The 18,483-nt window shown below is 50.8% G+C and overlaps 1 protein-coding gene across 4 annotated transcripts in view; it reads right to left on the bottom strand.

Annotated features, from left to right (window-relative positions):
- LOC147116905 (leucine-rich repeat-containing protein 14-like) overlaps positions 1-18,483 on the bottom strand; it is a 55,120-nt gene that overhangs the window by 19,381 nt on the left and 17,256 nt on the right. For 3 of the 4 annotated variants that reach the window (XM_085987352.1, XM_085987354.1, XM_085987353.1), the window contains exon 3: positions 3,458-3,499. The exons of the other annotated variant lie outside the window; for it this stretch is intronic. In XM_085987352.1, coding sequence (XP_085843478.1) covers positions 3,458-3,499 — 42 coding nt within the window. The remainder of the gene's footprint in view (positions 1-3,457; positions 3,500-18,483) is intronic. 4 annotated transcript variants of the gene reach the window in all.

Here is an 18,483-nt window from a genome sequence, read left to right as displayed (position 1 = left end):
CGCCCACTGGGCTGTATAGAGGGCCCTGGGATGGAGGGATGGGTCTATGACTCGCCCACTGGGCTGTATAGAGGACCCTGGGATGGGTCTATGACTCGCCCACTGGGCTGTATAGAGGACCCTGGGATGGAGGGATGGGTCTATGACTCGCCCACCAGGCTGTATAGAGGACCCTGGGATGGAGGGATGGGTCTATGACTCACCCACTGGGCTGTATAGAGGGCCCTGGGATGGAGGGATGGGTCTATGACTCGCCCACTGGGCTGTATAGAGGGCCCTGGGATGGAGGGATGGGTCTATGACTCGCCCACTGGGCTGTATAGAAGACCCTGGGATAGAGGGAAGGGTCTATGACTTGCCCACTGGGCTGTATAGAGGGCCCTGGGATGGAGGGATGGGTCTATGACTCGCCCACTGGGCTGTATAGAGGACCCTGGGATAGAGGGAAGGGTCTATGACTCGTCCACTGGGCTGTATAGAGGGCCCTGGGATGGAGGGATGGGTCTATGACTCGCCCACTGGGCTGTATAGAGGGCCCTGGGATGGAGGGATGGGTCTATGACTCGCCCACTGGGCTGTATAGAGGACCCTGGGATGGAGGGATGGGTCTATGACTCGCCCACTGGGCTGTATAGAGGACCCTGGGATGGAGGGATGGGTCTATGACTCGCCCACTGGGCTGTATAGAGGACCCTGGGATGGAGGGATGGGTCGATGACGTGTCCACTGGTCTGTATAGAGGGATAGGTCTATGACTCACCCACTGGGCTGTATAGAGGACCCTGGGATGGAGTGAAGGGTCGATGACTCGCCCACTGGGCTGTATAGAGGACCCTGGGATAGAGGGATGGGTCTATGACGTGTCCACTGGGCTGTATAGAGGGATGGGTCTATGACTCACCCATTGGGCTGTATAGAGGGCCCTGGGATGGAGGGATGGGTCTATGACTTGCCCACTGGGCTGTATAGAGGGCCCTGGGATGGAGGGATGGGTCTATGACTCGCCCACTGGGCTGTATAGAGGGCCCTGGGATGGAGGGATGGGTCTATGACTCGCCCACTGGGCTGTATAGAGGACCCTGGGATGGGTCTATGACTCGCCCACTGGGCTGTATAGAGGACCCTGGGATGGAGGGATGGGTCTATGACTCGCCCACCAGGCTGTATAGAGGACCCTGGGATGGAGGGATGGGTCTATGACTCGCCCACTGGGCTGTATAGAGGGCCCTGGGATGGAGGGATGGGTCTATGACTCGCCCACTGGGCTGTATAGAGGGCCCTGGGATGGAGGGATGGGTCTATGACTCGCCCACTGGGCTGTATAGAAGACCCTGGGATAGAGGGAAGGGTCTATGACTTGCCCACTGGGCTGTATAGAGGGCCCTGGGATGGAGGGATGGGTCTATGACTCGCCCACTGGGCTGTATAGAGGACCCTGGGATAGAGGGAAGGGTCTATGACTCGTCCACTGGGCTGTATAGAGGGCCCTGGGATGGAGGGATGGGTCTATGACTCGCCCACTGGGCTGTATAGAGGGCCCTGGGATGGAGGGATGGGTCTATGACTCGCCCACTGGGCTGTATAGAGGACCCTGGGATGGAGGGATGGGTCTATGACTCGCCCACTGGGCTGTATAGAGGACCCTGGGATGGAGGGATGGGTCTATGACTCATCCACTGGGCTGTATAGAGGACCCTGGGATGGAGGGATGGGTCGATGACGTGTCCACTGCTCTGTATAGAGGGATAGGTCTATGACTCACCCACTGGGCTGTATAGAGGACCCTGGGATGGAGTGAAGGGTCGATGACTCGCCCACTGGGCTGTATAGAGGACCCTGGGATAGAGGGATGGGTCTATGACGTGTCCACTGGGCTGTATAGAGGGATGGGTCTATGACTCACCCATTGGGCTGTATAGAGGACCCTGGGATGGAGGGAAGGGTCGATGACTCGCCCACTGGGCTGTATAGAGGACCCTGGGATGGAGGGATGGGTCTATGACGTGTCCACTGGGCTGTATAGAGGGAAGGGTCGATGACTCGCCCACTGGGCTGTATAGAGGGCCCTGGGATGGAGGGAAGGGTCGATGACTCGCCCACTGGGCTGTATAGAGGACCCTGGGATGGAGGGATGGGTCTATGACGTGTCCACTGGGATGTATAGAGGATGGAGGGAAGGGTCTATGACTCACCCACTGGGCTGTATAGAGGACCCTGGGATGGGTCTATGACTTGCCCACTGGGCTGTATAGAGGATGGAGGGATGGGTCTATGACTCGTTCACTAGGCTGTATAGAGGGCCCTGGGATGGAGGGAAGGGTCGATGACTCGCCCACTGGGCTGTATAGAGGGCCCTGGGATGGAGGGATGGGTCTATGACTCGCCCACTGGGCTGTATAGAGGGCCCTGGGATGGAGGGATGGGTCTATGACTCGCCCACTGGACTGTATAGAGGATGGGTCTATGACTCGCCCACTGGGCTGTATAGAGGACCCTGGGATGGGTCTATGACTCGCCCACTGGGCTGTATAGAGGACCCTGGGATGGAGGGATGGGTCTATGACTCGCCCACCGGGCTGTATAGAGGACCCTGGGATGGAGGGATGGGTCTATGACTCGCCCACCGGGCTGTATAGAGGACCCTGGGATGGAGGGATGGGTCTATGACTCGCCCACTGGGCTGTATAGAGGACCCTGGGATAGAGGGAAGGGTCTATGACTTGCCCACTGGGCTGTATAGAGGGCCCTGGGATGGAGGGATGGGTCTATGACTCGCCCACTGGGCTGTATAGAGGACCCTGGGATAGAGGGAAGGGTCTATGACTCGTCCACTGGGCTGTATAGAGGGCCCTGGGATGGAGGGATGGGTCTATGACTCGCCCACTGGGCTGTATAGAGGGCCCTGGGATGGAGGGATGGGTCGATGACTCACCCACTGGGCTGTATAGAGGATGGGTCTATGACTTGCCCACTGGGCTGTATAGAGGACCCTGGGATGGGTCTATCACTCGCCCACTGGGCTGTATAGAGGACCCTGGGATAGAGGGATGGGTCGATGACTCGCCCACTGGGCTGTAAAGAGGGCCCTGGGATGGAGGGATGGGTCTATGACTCGCCCACTGGGCTGTATAGACGGCCCTGGGATGGAGGGATGGGTCGATGACTCGCCCACTGGGCTGTATAGAGGGCCCTGGGATGGAGGGATGGGTCTATGACTCACCCACTCAGCACACAACAGCCAGGTCGAGTACCTTCCCTCCAGTCTAAGAGGAGAGGACAAGGTCAAAGACTACTCCACAGCACTACAGACAGGGACAAGGCTCCTTCCCAAATTATTCTGAGCAGGTAGGGGTTTGTTTTTAAGACTTGCTCAGAGACACCTAAAGGAGCAGCACATTACAGACAAGTACTCTCTTTCTGCACTCTCTCTCATACAGATTAATAACATTTGCTGTACCTAAGCTTGTTTTTGTCCTGAGATGTTGACGCTTTTGTTTTTCTGTAAAATAACAAAAATGAAGTTAACAATTCTAGCTCGTCTCTCCTTTGCCCCCTCCCTCACCTTCCTACAAGTGACGGAGCACTCCCAGTCCTCCCCTAGCTCCCTCTGTCTTACCTCCTGCTTTAATAAGGTGAGAGGGGGAAACCAGAGAATTATACACCAGTTAGCCTAACATTTGTTGTCGGGAAATTACTAGAGTCTATAATTAAGGATAGAGCAACTGAACGCCTTAAATTTTCATCTGATCAGGGAAAGCCAGCATGGATTTGTAAAGGGTGGGGCCTGACCAACCTGAATGAAATTTTTGAAGAGGTGACTAAAGTAGTGGACAGAGGAATGTCTGTGGGTGTTATTTATATGGACTTCCAGAAGGCATTTGATAAAGTCCCTCATAAGAGATTATTAGCTAGAGTTGAAGCTCATGGAATTGAAGGCAAATTATTGACCTGGTTAGGAAATTGGCTGAGCGGCAGGAGACAGAGAGTAGGGATAATGGGCAGATACTCTAATTGGCAGGAAGTGACTAGTGGCGCCCCACAGGGATCTGTGTTGGGGCCTCAACTATTCACCATATTTATTAACGACTTAGATGATGGGATCAAGAGCCACATATCCAAGTTTGCCGATGACAAAGATAGGCAGCATTGTAGGCAGTGTAGATAGAAGCATTAAATTACAAAGAGATATTAATAGATTAAATGAATGTGCTAAACTGTGGCAAATGGATTTCAATGTAGGCAAGTGTGAGGTCATCCACTTTGGACCGAAAAAAGATAGAACAGGGTACTTTCTAAATGGTGAAAAGCTAAGAACAGTGGAGGCCCAAAGAGGCTTAGGGGTCCGTGTACATAGATCATTAAAATGTCATTAACAGATACAGAAAATAATCAAAAAGGCTAATGGAATGCTGGCCTTCATATCTAGAGGGCTAGAATACAAGGAGACACAAGTTATGCTTCAGCTGTACAAAGCCCCGATTAGACCACACCTTGAGTACTATGTTCAGTTCTGAGCTCCACAGCTTAGGAAGGATATACTGGCCTTGGAGGGAGTGCAGCGTAGATTTACCAGAATGATACCTGGACGCCAAGGGTTAAATTACGAGGAGAGATTACACAAACTAGGGTTGTAATCCCTGGAATTTAGAAGGTTAAGGGGTGATTTGATCGAACTTTTTAAGGCACTAAGGGGAACTGCTAGAGTAGAGAGAGAGAAACTATTTCTGCTGGTTGGGAAAGGACAGGGATCACGCCATGTCTGACCAGTCTGGGAATGGACAGGGATCAGGCTGTGTCGGACCACAGTCTGGGAAAGGACAGGGATCATGCTGTGTCTGACCAGTCTGGGAATGGACAGGGATCAGGCTGTGTCTAACCACAGTCTGGAAAAGGACAGGGATCATGCTGTGTCGGACCACAGTCTGGGAAAGGACAGGGATCACATTGTGTCTGACCACAGTCTGGGAATGGACAGGGATCACATTGTGTCTAACCACAGTCTGGGAAAGGACAGGGATCAGGCCGTGTCTAACCACAGTCTGGGAATGGACAGGGATCACATTGTGTCTGACCACAGTCTGGGAAAGGACAGGGATCACGCTGTGTCTGACCACAGTCTGGGAAAGGACAGGGATCACGCTGTGTCTGACCACAGTCTGGGAAAGGACAGGGATCACGCTGTGTCTGACCACAGTCTGGGAAAGGACAGGGATCAGGCCGTGTCTGACCGCAGTCTGGGAAAGGACAGGGATCACGCTATGTCTGACCACAGTCTGGGAAAGGACAGGGATCACACTGTGTCTGATCACAGTCTGGGAAAGGACAGGGATCACGCTGTGTCTGACCACAGTCTGGGAAAGGACGGGGATCATCACGCTATGTCTGATCACAGTCTGGGAAAGGACAGGGATCAGGCTGTGTCTGACCACAGTCTAGGAAAGGACAGGGATCACATTCTGTCTGACCACAGTCTGGGAAAGGACAGGGATTAGGCCGTGTCTGACCACAGTCTGGGAAAGGACAGGGATCACATTGTGTCTGACCACAGTCTGGGAAAGGACAGGGATCAGGCCGTGTCTGACCACAGTCTGGGAAAGGACAGGGATCAGGCTGTGTCGGACCACAGTCTGGGAAAGGACAGGGATCAGGCCGTGTCTGATCACAGGCTGGGAAAAGACATGGATCAGGCTGTGCCTGACCACAGTCTGGGAAAGGACAGGGATCATCACGCTGTGTCTGACCACAGTCTGGGAAAGGACAGGGATCACGCTGTGTCTGATCAGTCTGGGAAAGGACAGGAATCACACTGTGTCTGATCACAGTCTGGGAAAGGACAGGGATCACACTGTGTCTGATCACAGTCTGGGAAAGGACAGGGATCACACTGTGTCTGATCACAGTCTGGGAAGGGACAGGAATCACACTGTGTCTGATCACAGTCTGGGAAAGGACAGGAATCACACTGTGTCTGATCAGTCTGGGAAAGGACAGGGATCACACTGTCTGATCAGTCTGGGAAAGGACAGGAATCACACTGTCTGATCACAGTCTGGGAAAGGACAGGAATCACACTGTGTCTGATCAGTCTGGGAAAGGACAGGGATCACACTGTGTCTGATCAGTCTGGGAAAAGACAGGAATCACACTGTGTCTGATCACAGTCTGGGAAAAGACAGGAATCACACTGTGTCTGATCAGTCTGGGAATGGACAGGGATCACACTGTGTCTCATCAGTCTGGGAAAGGACAGGAATCACACTGTGTCTGATCACTCTGGGAAAGGACAGGAATCACACTGTGTCTGATCACAGTCTGGGAAAGGACAGGAATCACACTGTGTCTGATCACAGTCTGGGAAAGGACAGGAATCACACTGTGTGTGATCAGTCTGGGATAGGACAGGGATCACACTGTGTCTGATCACAGTCTGGGAAAGGACAGGAATCACACTGTGTGTGATCAGTCTGGGAAAGGACAGGGATCACACTGTGTCTGATCACAGTCTGGGAAAGGACAGGAATCACACTGTGTCTGATCACAGTCTGGGAAAAGACAGGAATCACAGTGTGTCTGATCAGTCTGGGAAAGGACAGGAATCACACTGTGTCTGGGAAAGGACAGGGATCACACTGTGTCTGATCACAGTCTGGGAAAGGACAGGAATCACACTGTGTCTGATCAGTCTGGGAAAGGACAGGAATCACACTGTGTCTGATCACAGTCTGGGAAAGGACAGGAATCACACTGTGTCTGATCACAGTCTGGGAAAGGACAGGGATCACACTGTGTCTGATCAGTCTGGGAAAGGACAGGGATCACACTGTGTCTGATCACAGTCTGGGAAAGGACAGGAATCACACTGTGTCTGATCACAGTCTGGGAAAGGACAGGAATCACACTGTGTCTGATCACAGTCTGGGAAAGGACAGGGATCACACTGTGTCTGATCAGTCTGGGAAAAGACAGGGATCACACTGTGTCTGATCACAGTCTGGGAAAGGACAGGGATCACACTGTGTCTGATCACAGTCTGGGAAAGGACAGGAATCACACTGTGTCTGATCAGTCTGGGAAAGGACAGGGATCACACTGTGTCTGATCACAGTCTGGGAAAGGACAGGAATCACACTGTGTCTGATCACAGTCTGGGAAAGGACAGGAATCACACTGTGTCTGATCAGTCTGGGAAAGGACAGGAATCACACTGTGTCTGATCACAGTCTGGGAAAGGACAGGAATCACACTGTGTCTGATCACAGTCTGGGAAAGGACAGGAATCACACTGTGTCTGATCAGTCTGGGAAAGGACAGGGATCACACTGTGTCTGATCACAGTCTGGGAAAGGACAGGAATCACACTGTGTCTGATCACAGTCTGGGAAAGGACAGGGATCACACTGTGTCTGATCAGTCTGGGAAAAGACAGGGATCACACTGTGTCTGATCAGTCTGGGAAAGGGCAGGAATCACACTGTGTCTGATCACAGTCTGGGAAAGGACAGGGATCACACTGTGTCTGATCAGTCTGGGAAAAGACAGGGATCACACTGTGTCTGATCACAGTCTGGGAAAGGACAGGAATCACACTGTGTCTGATCAGTCTGGGAAAGGACAGGGATCACACTGTGTCTGATCACAGTCTGGGAAAGGACAGGGATCACACTGTGTCTGATCACAGTCTGGGAAAGGACAGGGATCACACTGTGTCTGATCAGTCTGGGAAAAGACAGGAATCACACTGTGTCTGATCACAGTCTGGGAAAAGACAGGAATCACACTGTGTCTGATCACAGTCTGGGAAAGGACAGGAATCACACTGTGTCTGATCAGTCTGGGAAAGGACAGGAATCACACTGTGTCTGATCACAGTCTGGGAAAGGACAGGGATCACACTGTGTCTGATCAGTCTGGGAAAAGACAGGGATCACACTGTGTCTGATCACAGTCTGGGAAAGGACAGGAATCACACTGTGTCTGATCAGTCTGGGAAAGGACAGGAATCACAGTGTGTCTGATCACAGTCTGGGAAAGGACAGGAATCACACTGTGTCTGATCACAGTCTGGGAAAGGACAGGGATCACACTGTGTCTGATCAGTCTGGGAAAGGGCAGGAATCACACTGTGTCTGATCAGTCTGGGAAAGGACAGGGATCACACTGTGTCTGATCAGTCTGGGAAAAGACAGGGATCACACTGTGTCTGATCAGTCTGGGAAAAGACAGGAATCACACTGTGTCTGATCAGTCTGGGAAAGGACAGGAATCACACTGTGTCTGATCACAGTCTGGGAAAGGACAGGAATCACACTGTGTCTGATCACAGTCTGGGAAAGGACAGGGATCACACTGTGTCTGATCACAGTCTGGGAAAGGACAGGAATCACACTGTGTCTGATCACAGTCTGGGAAAGGACAGGGATCACACTGTGTCTGATCAGTCTGGGAAAGGACAGGAATCACACTGTGTCTGATCAGTCTGGGAAAAGACAGGAATCACACTGTGTCTGATCAGTCTGGGAAAGGACAGGAATCTCACTGTGTCTGATCACAGTCTGGGAAAGGACAGGAATCACACTGTGTCTGATCACAGTCTGGGAAAGGACAGGAATCACACTGTGTCTGATCACAGTCTGGGAAAGGACAGGGATCACACTGTGTCTGATCACAGTCTGGGAAAGGACAGGAATCACACTGTGTCTGATCACAGTCTGGGAAAGGACAGGAATCACACTGTGTCTGATCACAGTCTGGGAAAGGACAGGAATCACACTGTGTCTGATCACAGTCTGGGAAAGGACAGGAATCACACTGTGTCTGATCAGTCTGGGAAAGGACAGGAATCACACTGTGTCTGATCACAGTCTGGGAAAGGACAGGAATCACACTGTGTCTGATCACAGTCTGGGAAAGGACAGGGGTCACACTGTGTCTGATCAGTCTGGGAAAAGACAGGAATCACACTGTGTCTGATCAGTCTGGGAAAGGACAGGAATCACACTGTGTCTGATCACAGTCTGGGAAAGGACAGGAATCACACTGTGTCTGATCACAGTCTGGGAAAGGACAGGAATCACACTGTGTCTGATCACAGTCTGGGAAAGGACAGGAATCACACTGTGTCTGATCACAGTCTGGGAAAGGACAGGAATCACACTGTGTCTGATCACAGTCTGGGAAAGGACAGGAATCACAGTGTGTCTGATCACAGTCTGGGAAAGGACAGGAATCACACTGTGTCTGATCACAGTCTGGGAAAAGACAGGAATCACACTGTGTCTGATCACAGTCTGGGAAAAGACAGGAATCACACTGTCTGATCAGTCTGGGAAAGGACAGGAATCACACTGTGTCTGATCACAGTCTGGGAAAGGACAGGAATCACACTGTGTCTGATCACAGTCTGGGAAAGGACAGGAATCACAGTGTGTCTGATCACAGTCTGGGAAAGGACAGGAATCACACTGTGTCTGATCACAGTCTGGGAAAAGACAGGAATCACACTGTGTCTGATCAGTCTGGGAAAGGACAGGAATCACACTGTGTCTGATCACAGTCTGGGAAAGGACAGGAATCACACTGTGTCTGATCACAGTCTGGGAAAGGACAGGAATCACACTGTGTCTGATCAGTCTGGGAAAGGACAGGAATCACACTGTGTCTGATCACAGTCTGGGAAAGGACAGGAATCACACTGTGTCTGATCAGTCTGGGAAAGGACAGGAATCACACTGTGTCTGATCACAGTCTGGGAAAGGACAGGAATCACAGTGTGTCTGATCACAGTCTGGGAAAGGACAGGAATCACACTGTGTCTGATCACAGTCTGGGAAAGGACAGGGGTCACACTGTGTCTGATCAGTCTGGGAAAGGACAGGGATCACACTGTGTCTGATCACAGTCTGGGAAAGGACAGGAATCACACTGTGTCTGATCACAGTCTGGGAAAGGACAGGAATCACACTGTCTGATCACAGTCTGGGAAAGGACAGGAATCACACTGTGTCTGATCAGTCTGGGAAAGGACAGGAATCACACTGTGTCTGGTCACAGTCTGGGAAAGGACAGGAATCACACTGTCTGATCACAGTCTGGGAAAGGACAGGAATCACACTGTGTCTGATCACAGTCTGGGAAAGGACAGGAATCACACTGTGTCTGATCACAGTCTGGGAAAAGACAGGAATCACACTGTGTCTGATCAGTCTGGGAAAGGACAGGAATCACACTGTGTCTGATCAGTCTGGGAAAGGACAGGGATCACACTGTGTCTGATCACAGTCTGGGAAAGGACAGGAATCACACTGTGTCTGATCACAGTCTGGGAAAGGACAGGAATCACACTGTGTCTGATCACAGTCTGGGAAAGGACAGGGATCACACTGTGTCTGATCACAGTCTGGGAAAGGACAGGGATCACACTGTGTCTGATCACAGTCTGGGAAAGGACAGGAATCACACTGTGTCTGATCAGTCTGGGAAAGGACAGGGATCACACTGTGTCTGATCAGTCTGGGAAAGGACAGGAATCACACTGTGTCTGATCAGTCTGGGAAAGGACAGGGATCACACTGTGTCTGATCAGTCTGGGAAAGGACAGGGATCACACTGTGTCTGATCACAGTCTGGGAAAGGACAGGAATCACACTGTGTCTGATCAGTCTGGGAAAGGACAGGAATCACACTGTGTCTGATCACAGTCTGGGAAAGGACAGGAATCACACTGTATCTGATCACAGTCTGGGAAAGGACAGGAATCACACTGTATCTGATCACAGTCTGGGAAAGGACAGGGATCACACTGTGTCTGATCACAGTCTGGGAAAGGACAGGAATCACACTGTATCTGATCACAGTCTGGGAAAGGACAGGAATCACACTGTATCTGATCACAGTCTGGGAAAGGACAGGAATCACACTGTGTCTGATCACAGTCTGGGAAAGGACAGGAATCACACTGTGTCTGATCACAGTCTGGGAAAAGACAGGGATCACACTGTGTCTGATCACAGTCTGGGAAAGGACAGGAATCACACTGTGTCTGATCACAGTCTGGGAAAGGACAGGAATCACACTGTGTCTGATCACAGTCTGGGAAAGGACAGGGATCACACTGTGTCTGATCACAGTCTGGGAAAGGGCAGGGATCACACTGTGTCTGATCACAGTCTGGGAAAGGACAGGGATCACACTGTGTCTGATCACAGTCTGGGAAAGGACAGGAATCACACTGTGTCTGATCAGTCTGGGAAAGGACAGGAATCACACTGTGTCTGATCAGTCTGGGAAAGGACAGGAATCACACTGTGTCTGATCACAGTCTGGGAAAGGACAGGAATCACAGTGTGTCTGATCAGTCTGGGAAAAGACAGGAATCACACTGTGTCTGATCACAGTCTGGGAAAGGACAGGAATCACACTGTGTCTGATCAGTCTGGGAAAGGACAGGGATCACACTGTGTCTGATCACAGTCTGGGAAAGGACAGGGATCACACTGTGTCTGATCACAGTCTGGGAAAAGACAGGAATCACACTGTGTCTGATCAGTCTGGGAAAGGACAGGGATCACACTGTGTCTGATCACAGTCTGGGAATGGACAGGGATCACACTGTGTCTGATCAGTCTGGGAAAGGACAGGGATCACACTGTGTCTGATCACAGTCTGGGAAAGGACAGGGATCACACTGTGTCTGATCACAGTCTGGGAAAAGACAGGAATCACACTGTCTGATCACAGTCTGGGAATGGACAGGAATCACACTGTGTCTGATCAGTCTGGGAAAGGACAGGGATCACACTGTGTCTGATCACAGTCTGGGAAAGGACAGGGATCACACTGTGTCTGATCACAGTCTGGGAAAAGACAGGAATCACACTGTCTGATCAGTCTGGGAAAGGACAGGGATCACACTGTGTCTGATCACAGTCTGGGAATGGACAGGGATCACACTGTGTCTGATCACAGTCTGGGAAAAGACAGGAATCACACTGTGTCTGATCAGTCTGGGAAAGGACAGGAATCACACTGTGTCTGATCAGTCTGGGAAAGGACAGGGATCACACTGTGTCTGATCACAGTCTGGGAAAGGACAGGAATCACACTGTGTCTGATCACAGTCTGGGAAAGGACAGGGATCACACTGTGTCTGATCACAGTCTGGGAAAGGACAGGAATCACACTGTGTCTGATCACAGTCTGGGAAAGGACAGGGATCACACTGTGTCTGATCAGTCTGGGAAAAGACAGGGATCACACTGTGTCTGATCAGTCTGGGAAAGGACAGGGATCACACTGTGTCTGATCAGTCTGGGAAAGGACAGGAATCACACTGTGTCTGATCACAGTCTGGGAAGGGACAGGGATCACACTGTGTCTGATCACAGTCTGGGAAAGGACAGGGATCACACTGTGTCCGATCACAGTCTGGGAAAGGACAGGAATCACACTGTGTCCGATCACAGTCTGGGAAAGGACAGGGATCACACTGTGTCTGATCACAGTCTGGGAAAGGACAGGGATCACACTGTGTCTGATCACAGTCTGGGAAAGGACAGGGATCACACTGTGTCTGATCACAGTCTGGGAAAGGACAGGGATCACACTGTGTCTGATCACAGTCTGGGAAAGGACAGGAATCACACTGTGTCTGATCACAGTCTGGGAAAGGACAGGGATCACACTGTGTCTGATCAGTCTGGGAAAAGACAGGAATCACACTGTGTCTGATCACAGTCTGGGAAAGGACAGGAATCACACTGTGTCTGATCACAGTCTGGGAAAGGACAGGGATCACACTGTGTCTGATCACAGTCTGGGAAAAGACAGGGATCACACTGTGTCTGATCACAGTCTGGGAAAAGACAGGGATCACACTGTGTCTGATCACAGTCTGGGAAAGGCCAGGAATCACACTGTGTCTGATCAGTCTGGGAAAGGACAGGAATCACACTGTGTCTGATCAGTCTGGGAAAGGACAGGAATCACATTGTGTCTGATCACAGTCTGGGAAAGGACAGGAATCACACTGTGTCTGATCACAGTCTGGGAAAGGACAGGAATCACACTGTGTCTGATCACAGTCTGGGAAAGGACAGGAATCACACTGTGTCTGATCACAGTCTGGGAAAGGACAGGGATCACACTGTGTCTGATCAGTCTGGGAAAAGACAGGGATCACACTGTGTCTGATCACAGTCTGGGAAAGGACAGGAATCACACTGTGTCTGATCAGTCTGGGAAAAGACAGGGATCACACTGTGTCTGATCACAGTCTGGGAAAGGACAGGAATCACACTGTGTCTGATCACAGTCTGGGAAAGGACAGGAATCACACTGTGTCTGATCACAGTCTGGGAAAAGACAGGGATCACACTGTGTCTGATCAGTCTGGGAAAGGACAGGAATCACACTGTGTCTGATCAGTCTGGGAAAGGACAGGAATCACACTGTGTCTGATCACAGTCTGGGAAAGGACAGGAATCACACTGTGTCTGATCACAGTCTGGGAAAGGACAGGAATCACACTGTGTCTGATCACAGTCTGGGAAAGGACAGGGATCACACTGTGTCTGATCACAGTCTGGGAAAGGACAGGAATCACACTGTGTCTGATCAGTCTGGGAAAGGACAGGAATCACACTGTGTCTGATCACAGTCTGGGAAAGGACAGGAATCACACTGTGTCTGATCACAGTCTGGGAAAGGACAGGAATCACACTGTGTCTGATCACAGTCTGGGAAAGGACAGGGATCACACTGTGTCTGATCACAGTCTGGGAAAGGACAGGAATCACACTGTGTCTGATCAGTCTGGGAAAGGACAGGAATCACACTGTGTCTGATCACAGTCTGGGAAAGGACAGGAATCACACTGTGTCTGATCACAGTCTGGGAAAGGACAGGAATCACACTGTGTCTGATCACAGTCTGGGAAAGGACAGGGATCACACTGTGTCTGATCAGTCTGGGAAAGGACAGGGATCACACTGTGTCTGATCACAGTCTGGGAAAGGACAGGGATCACACTGTGTCTGATCAGTCTGGGAAAAGACAGGAATCACACTGTCTGATCACAGTCTGGGAAAAGACAGGAATCACACTGTGTCTGATCACAGTCTGGGAAAAGACCGGAATCACACTGTGTCTGATCACAGTCTGGGAAAGGACAGGAATCACACTGTGTCCGATCACAGTCTGGGAAAGGACAGGAATCACACTGTGTCTGATCACAGTCTGGGAAGGGACAGGGATCACACTGTGTCTGATCACAGTCTGGGAAAGGACAGGGATCACACTGTGTCTGATCACAGTCTGGGAAAGGACAGGGATCACACTGTGTCCGATCACAGTCTGGGAAAGGACAGGAATCACACTGTGTCTGATCACAGTCTGGGAAAGGACAGGAATCACACTGTGTCTGATCACAGTCTGGGAAAGGACAGGGATCACACTGTGTCCGATCACAGTCTGGGAAAGGACAGGAATCACACTGTGTCTGATCACAGTCTGGGAAAGGACAGGGATCACACTGTGTCCGATCACAGTCTGGGAAAGGACAGGAATCACACTGTGTCTGATCACAGTCTGGGAAAGGACAGGAATCACACTGTGTCTGATCACAGTCTGGGAAGGGACAGGGATCACACTGTGTCTGATCACAGTCTGGGAAAGGACAGGGATCACACTGTGTCCGATCACAGTCTGGGAAAGGACAGGAATCACACTGTGTCTGATCACAGTCTGGGAAAGGACAGGAATCACACTGTGTCTGATCACAGTCTGGGAAAGGACAGGGATCACACTGTGTCTGATCACAGTCTGGGAAAGGACAGGAATCACACTGTGTCTGATCACAGTCTGGGAAAGGACAGGGATCACACTGTGTCTGATCACAGTCTGGGAAAGGACAGGGATCACACTGTGTCTGATCACAGTCTGGGAAAAGACAGGAATCACACTGTGTCTGATCAGTCTGGGAAAAGACAGGAATCACACTGTGTCTGATCACAGTCTGGGAAAGGACAGGAATCACACTGTGTCTGATCACAGTCTGGGAAAGGACAGGGATCACACTGTGTCTGATCACAGTCTGGGAAAAGACAGGGATCACACTGTGTCTGATCACAGTCTGGGAAAAGACAGGGATCACACTGTGTCTGATCACAGTCTGGGAAAGGCCAGGAATCACACTGTGTCTGATCAGTCTGGGAAAGGACAGGAATCACACTGTGTCTGATCAGTCTGGGAAAGGACAGGAATCACACTGTGTCTGATCAGTCTGGGAAAGGACAGGAATCACACTGTGTCTGATCACAGTCTGGGAAAGGACAGGAATCACACTGTGTCTGATCACAGTCTGGGAAAGGACAGGAATCACACTGTGTCTGATCACAGTCTGGGAAAGGACAGGAATCACACTGTGTCTGATCAGTCTGGGAAAGGACAGGAATCACACTGTGTCTGATCACAGTCTGGGAAAGGACAGGAATCACACTGTGTCTGATCACAGTCTGGGAAAGGACAGGGATCACACTGTGTCTGATCAGTCTGGGAAAAGACAGGGATCACACGGTGTCTGATCACAGTCTGGGAAAGGACAGGAATCACACTGTGTCTGATCACAGTCTGGGAAAGGACAGGGATCACACTGTGTCTGATCAGTCTGGGAAAAGACAGGGATCACACTGTGTCTGATCACAGTCTGGGAAAGGACAGGAATCACACTGTGTCTGATCAGTCTGGGAAAAGACAGGGATCACACTGTGTCTGATCACAGTCTGGGAAAGGACAGGAATCACACTGTGTCTGATCACAGTCTGGGAAAGGACAGGAATCACACTGTGTCTGATCACAGTCTGGGAAAAGACAGGGATCACACTGTGTCTGATCAGTCTGGGAAAGGACAGGAATCACACTGTGTCTGATCAGTCTGGGAAAGGACAGGAATCACACTGTGTCTGATCACAGTCTGGGAAAGGACAGGAATCACACTGTGTCTGATCACAGTCTGGGAAAAGACAGGGATCACACTGTGTCTGATCACAGTCTGGGAAAGGACAGGAATCACACTGTGTCTGATCAGTCTGGGAAAGGACAGGAATCACACTGTGTCTGATCACAGTCTGGGAAAGGACAGGAATCACACTGTGTCTGATCACAGTCTGGGAAAGGACAGGAATCACACTGTGTCTGATCACAGTCTGGGAAAGGACAGGAATCACACTGTGTCTGATCAGTCTGGGAAAGGACAGGAATCACACTGTGTCTGATCAGTCTGGGAAAGGACAGGGATCACACTGTGTCTGATCACAGTCTGGGAAAGGACAGGAATCACACTGTGTCTGATCAGTCTGGGAAAGGGCAGGAATCACACTGTGTCTGATCACAGTCTGGGAAAGGACAGGAATCACACTGTGTCTGATCACAGTCTGGGAAAGGACAGGAATCACACTGTGTCTGATCACAGTCTGGGAAAGGACAGGGATCACACTGTGTCTGATCACAGTCTGGGAAAGGACAGGAATCACACTGTGTCTGATCAGTCTGGGAAAGGACAGGAATCACACTGTGTCTGATCAGTCTGGGAAAAGACAGGAATCACACTGTCTGATCACAGTCTGGGAAAAGACAGGAATCACACTGTGTCTGATCACAGTCTGGGAAAAGACCGGAATCACACTGTGTCTGATCAGTCTGGGAAAGGACAGGAATCACACTGTGTCTGATCACAGTCTGGGAAGGGACAGGGATCACACTGTGTCTGATCACAGTCTGGGAAAGGACAGGGATCACACTGTGTCTGATCACAGTCTGGGAAGGGACAGGGATCACACTGTGTCTGATCACAGTCTGGGAAAGGACAGGGATCACACTGTGTCTGATCACAGTCTGGGAAAGGACAGGGATCACACTGTGTCCGATCACAGTCTGGGAAAGGACAGGAATCACACTGTGTCTGATCACAGTCTGGGAAAGGACAGGAATCACACTGTGTCTGATCACAGTCTGGGAAAGGACAGGAATCACACTGTGTCTGATCAGTCTGGGAAAGGACAGGAATCACACTGTGTCTGATCAGTCTGGGAAAGGACAGGAATCACACTGTGTCTGATCACAGTCTGGGAAAGGACAGGAATCACACTGTGTCTGATCACAGTCTGGGAAAGGACAGGAATCACACTGTGTCTGATCAGTCTGGGAAAGGACAGGAATCACACTGTGTCTGATCACAGTCTGGGAAAGGACAGGAATCACACTGTGTCTGATCACAGTCTGGGAAAGGACAGGAATCACACTGTGTCTGATCACAGTCTGGGAAAGGACAGGAATCACACTGTGTCTGATCAGTCTGGGAAAGGACAGGAATCACACTGTGTCTGATCACAGTCTGTGAAAGGACAGGAATCACACTGTGTCTGATCACAGTCTGGGAAAGGACAGGAATCACACTGTGTCTGATCACAGTCTGGGAAAGGACAGGAATCACACTGTGTCTGATCACAGTCTGGGAAAGGACAGGAATCACACTGTGTCTGATCACAGTCTGGGAAAGGACAGGGATCACACTGTGTCTGATCAGTCTGGGAAAGGACAGGGATCACACTGTGTCTGATCACAGTCTGGGAATGGACAGGGATCACACTGTGTCTGATCAGTCTGGGAAAGGACAGGAATCACACTGTGTCTGATCACAGTCTGGGAAAGGACAGGAATCACACTGTGTCTGATCACAGTCTGGGAAAGGACAGGAATCACACTGTGTCTGATCACAGTCTGGGAAAAGACAGGAATCACACTGTGTCTGATCAGTCTGGGAAAGGACAGGAATCACACTGTGTCTGATCACAGTCTGGGAAAAGACAGGAATCACACTGTGTCTGATCACAGTCTGGGAAAGGACAGGAATCACACTGTGTCTGATCAGTCTGGGAAAGGACAGGAATCACACTGTGTCTGATCACAGTCTGGGAAAGGACAGGGATCACACTGTGTCTGATCACAGTCTGGGAAAGGACAGGGATCACACTGTGTCTGATCACAGTCTGGGAAAGGACAGGGATCACACTGTGTCTGATCACAGTCTGGGAAAGGACAGGAATCACACTGTGTCTGATCACAGTCTGGGAAAGGACAGGGATCACACTGTGTCTGATCACAGTCTGGGAAAGGACAGGGATCACACTGTGTCTGATCACAGTCTGGGAAAGGACAGGGATCACACTGTGTCTGATCACAGTCTGGGAAAGGACAGGAATCACACTGTGTCTGATCAGTCTGGGAAAGGACAGGGATCACAGTGTCCGATCACAGTCTGGGAAAGGACAGGAATCACACTGTGTCTGATCACAGTCTGGGAAAGGACAGGGATCACACTGTGTCTGATCACAGTCTGGGAAAGGACAGGAATCACACTGTGTCTGATCACAGTCTGGGAAAGGACAGGAATCACACTGTGTCTGATCACAGTCTGGGAAAGGACAGGAA

Source organism: Somniosus microcephalus, chromosome 5 (genome assembly GCF_052327205.1).
Source record: "Somniosus microcephalus isolate GS21.2 chromosome 5, FLI_Smic_1.0, whole genome shotgun sequence".
In the NCBI taxonomy this organism is placed as follows: Eukaryota; Metazoa; Chordata; class Chondrichthyes; order Squaliformes; family Somniosidae; genus Somniosus; species Somniosus microcephalus.
The sequence above is the reverse complement of the archived record's forward strand: the minus strand, read 5'-3'. Positions and strand labels throughout refer to the sequence as shown.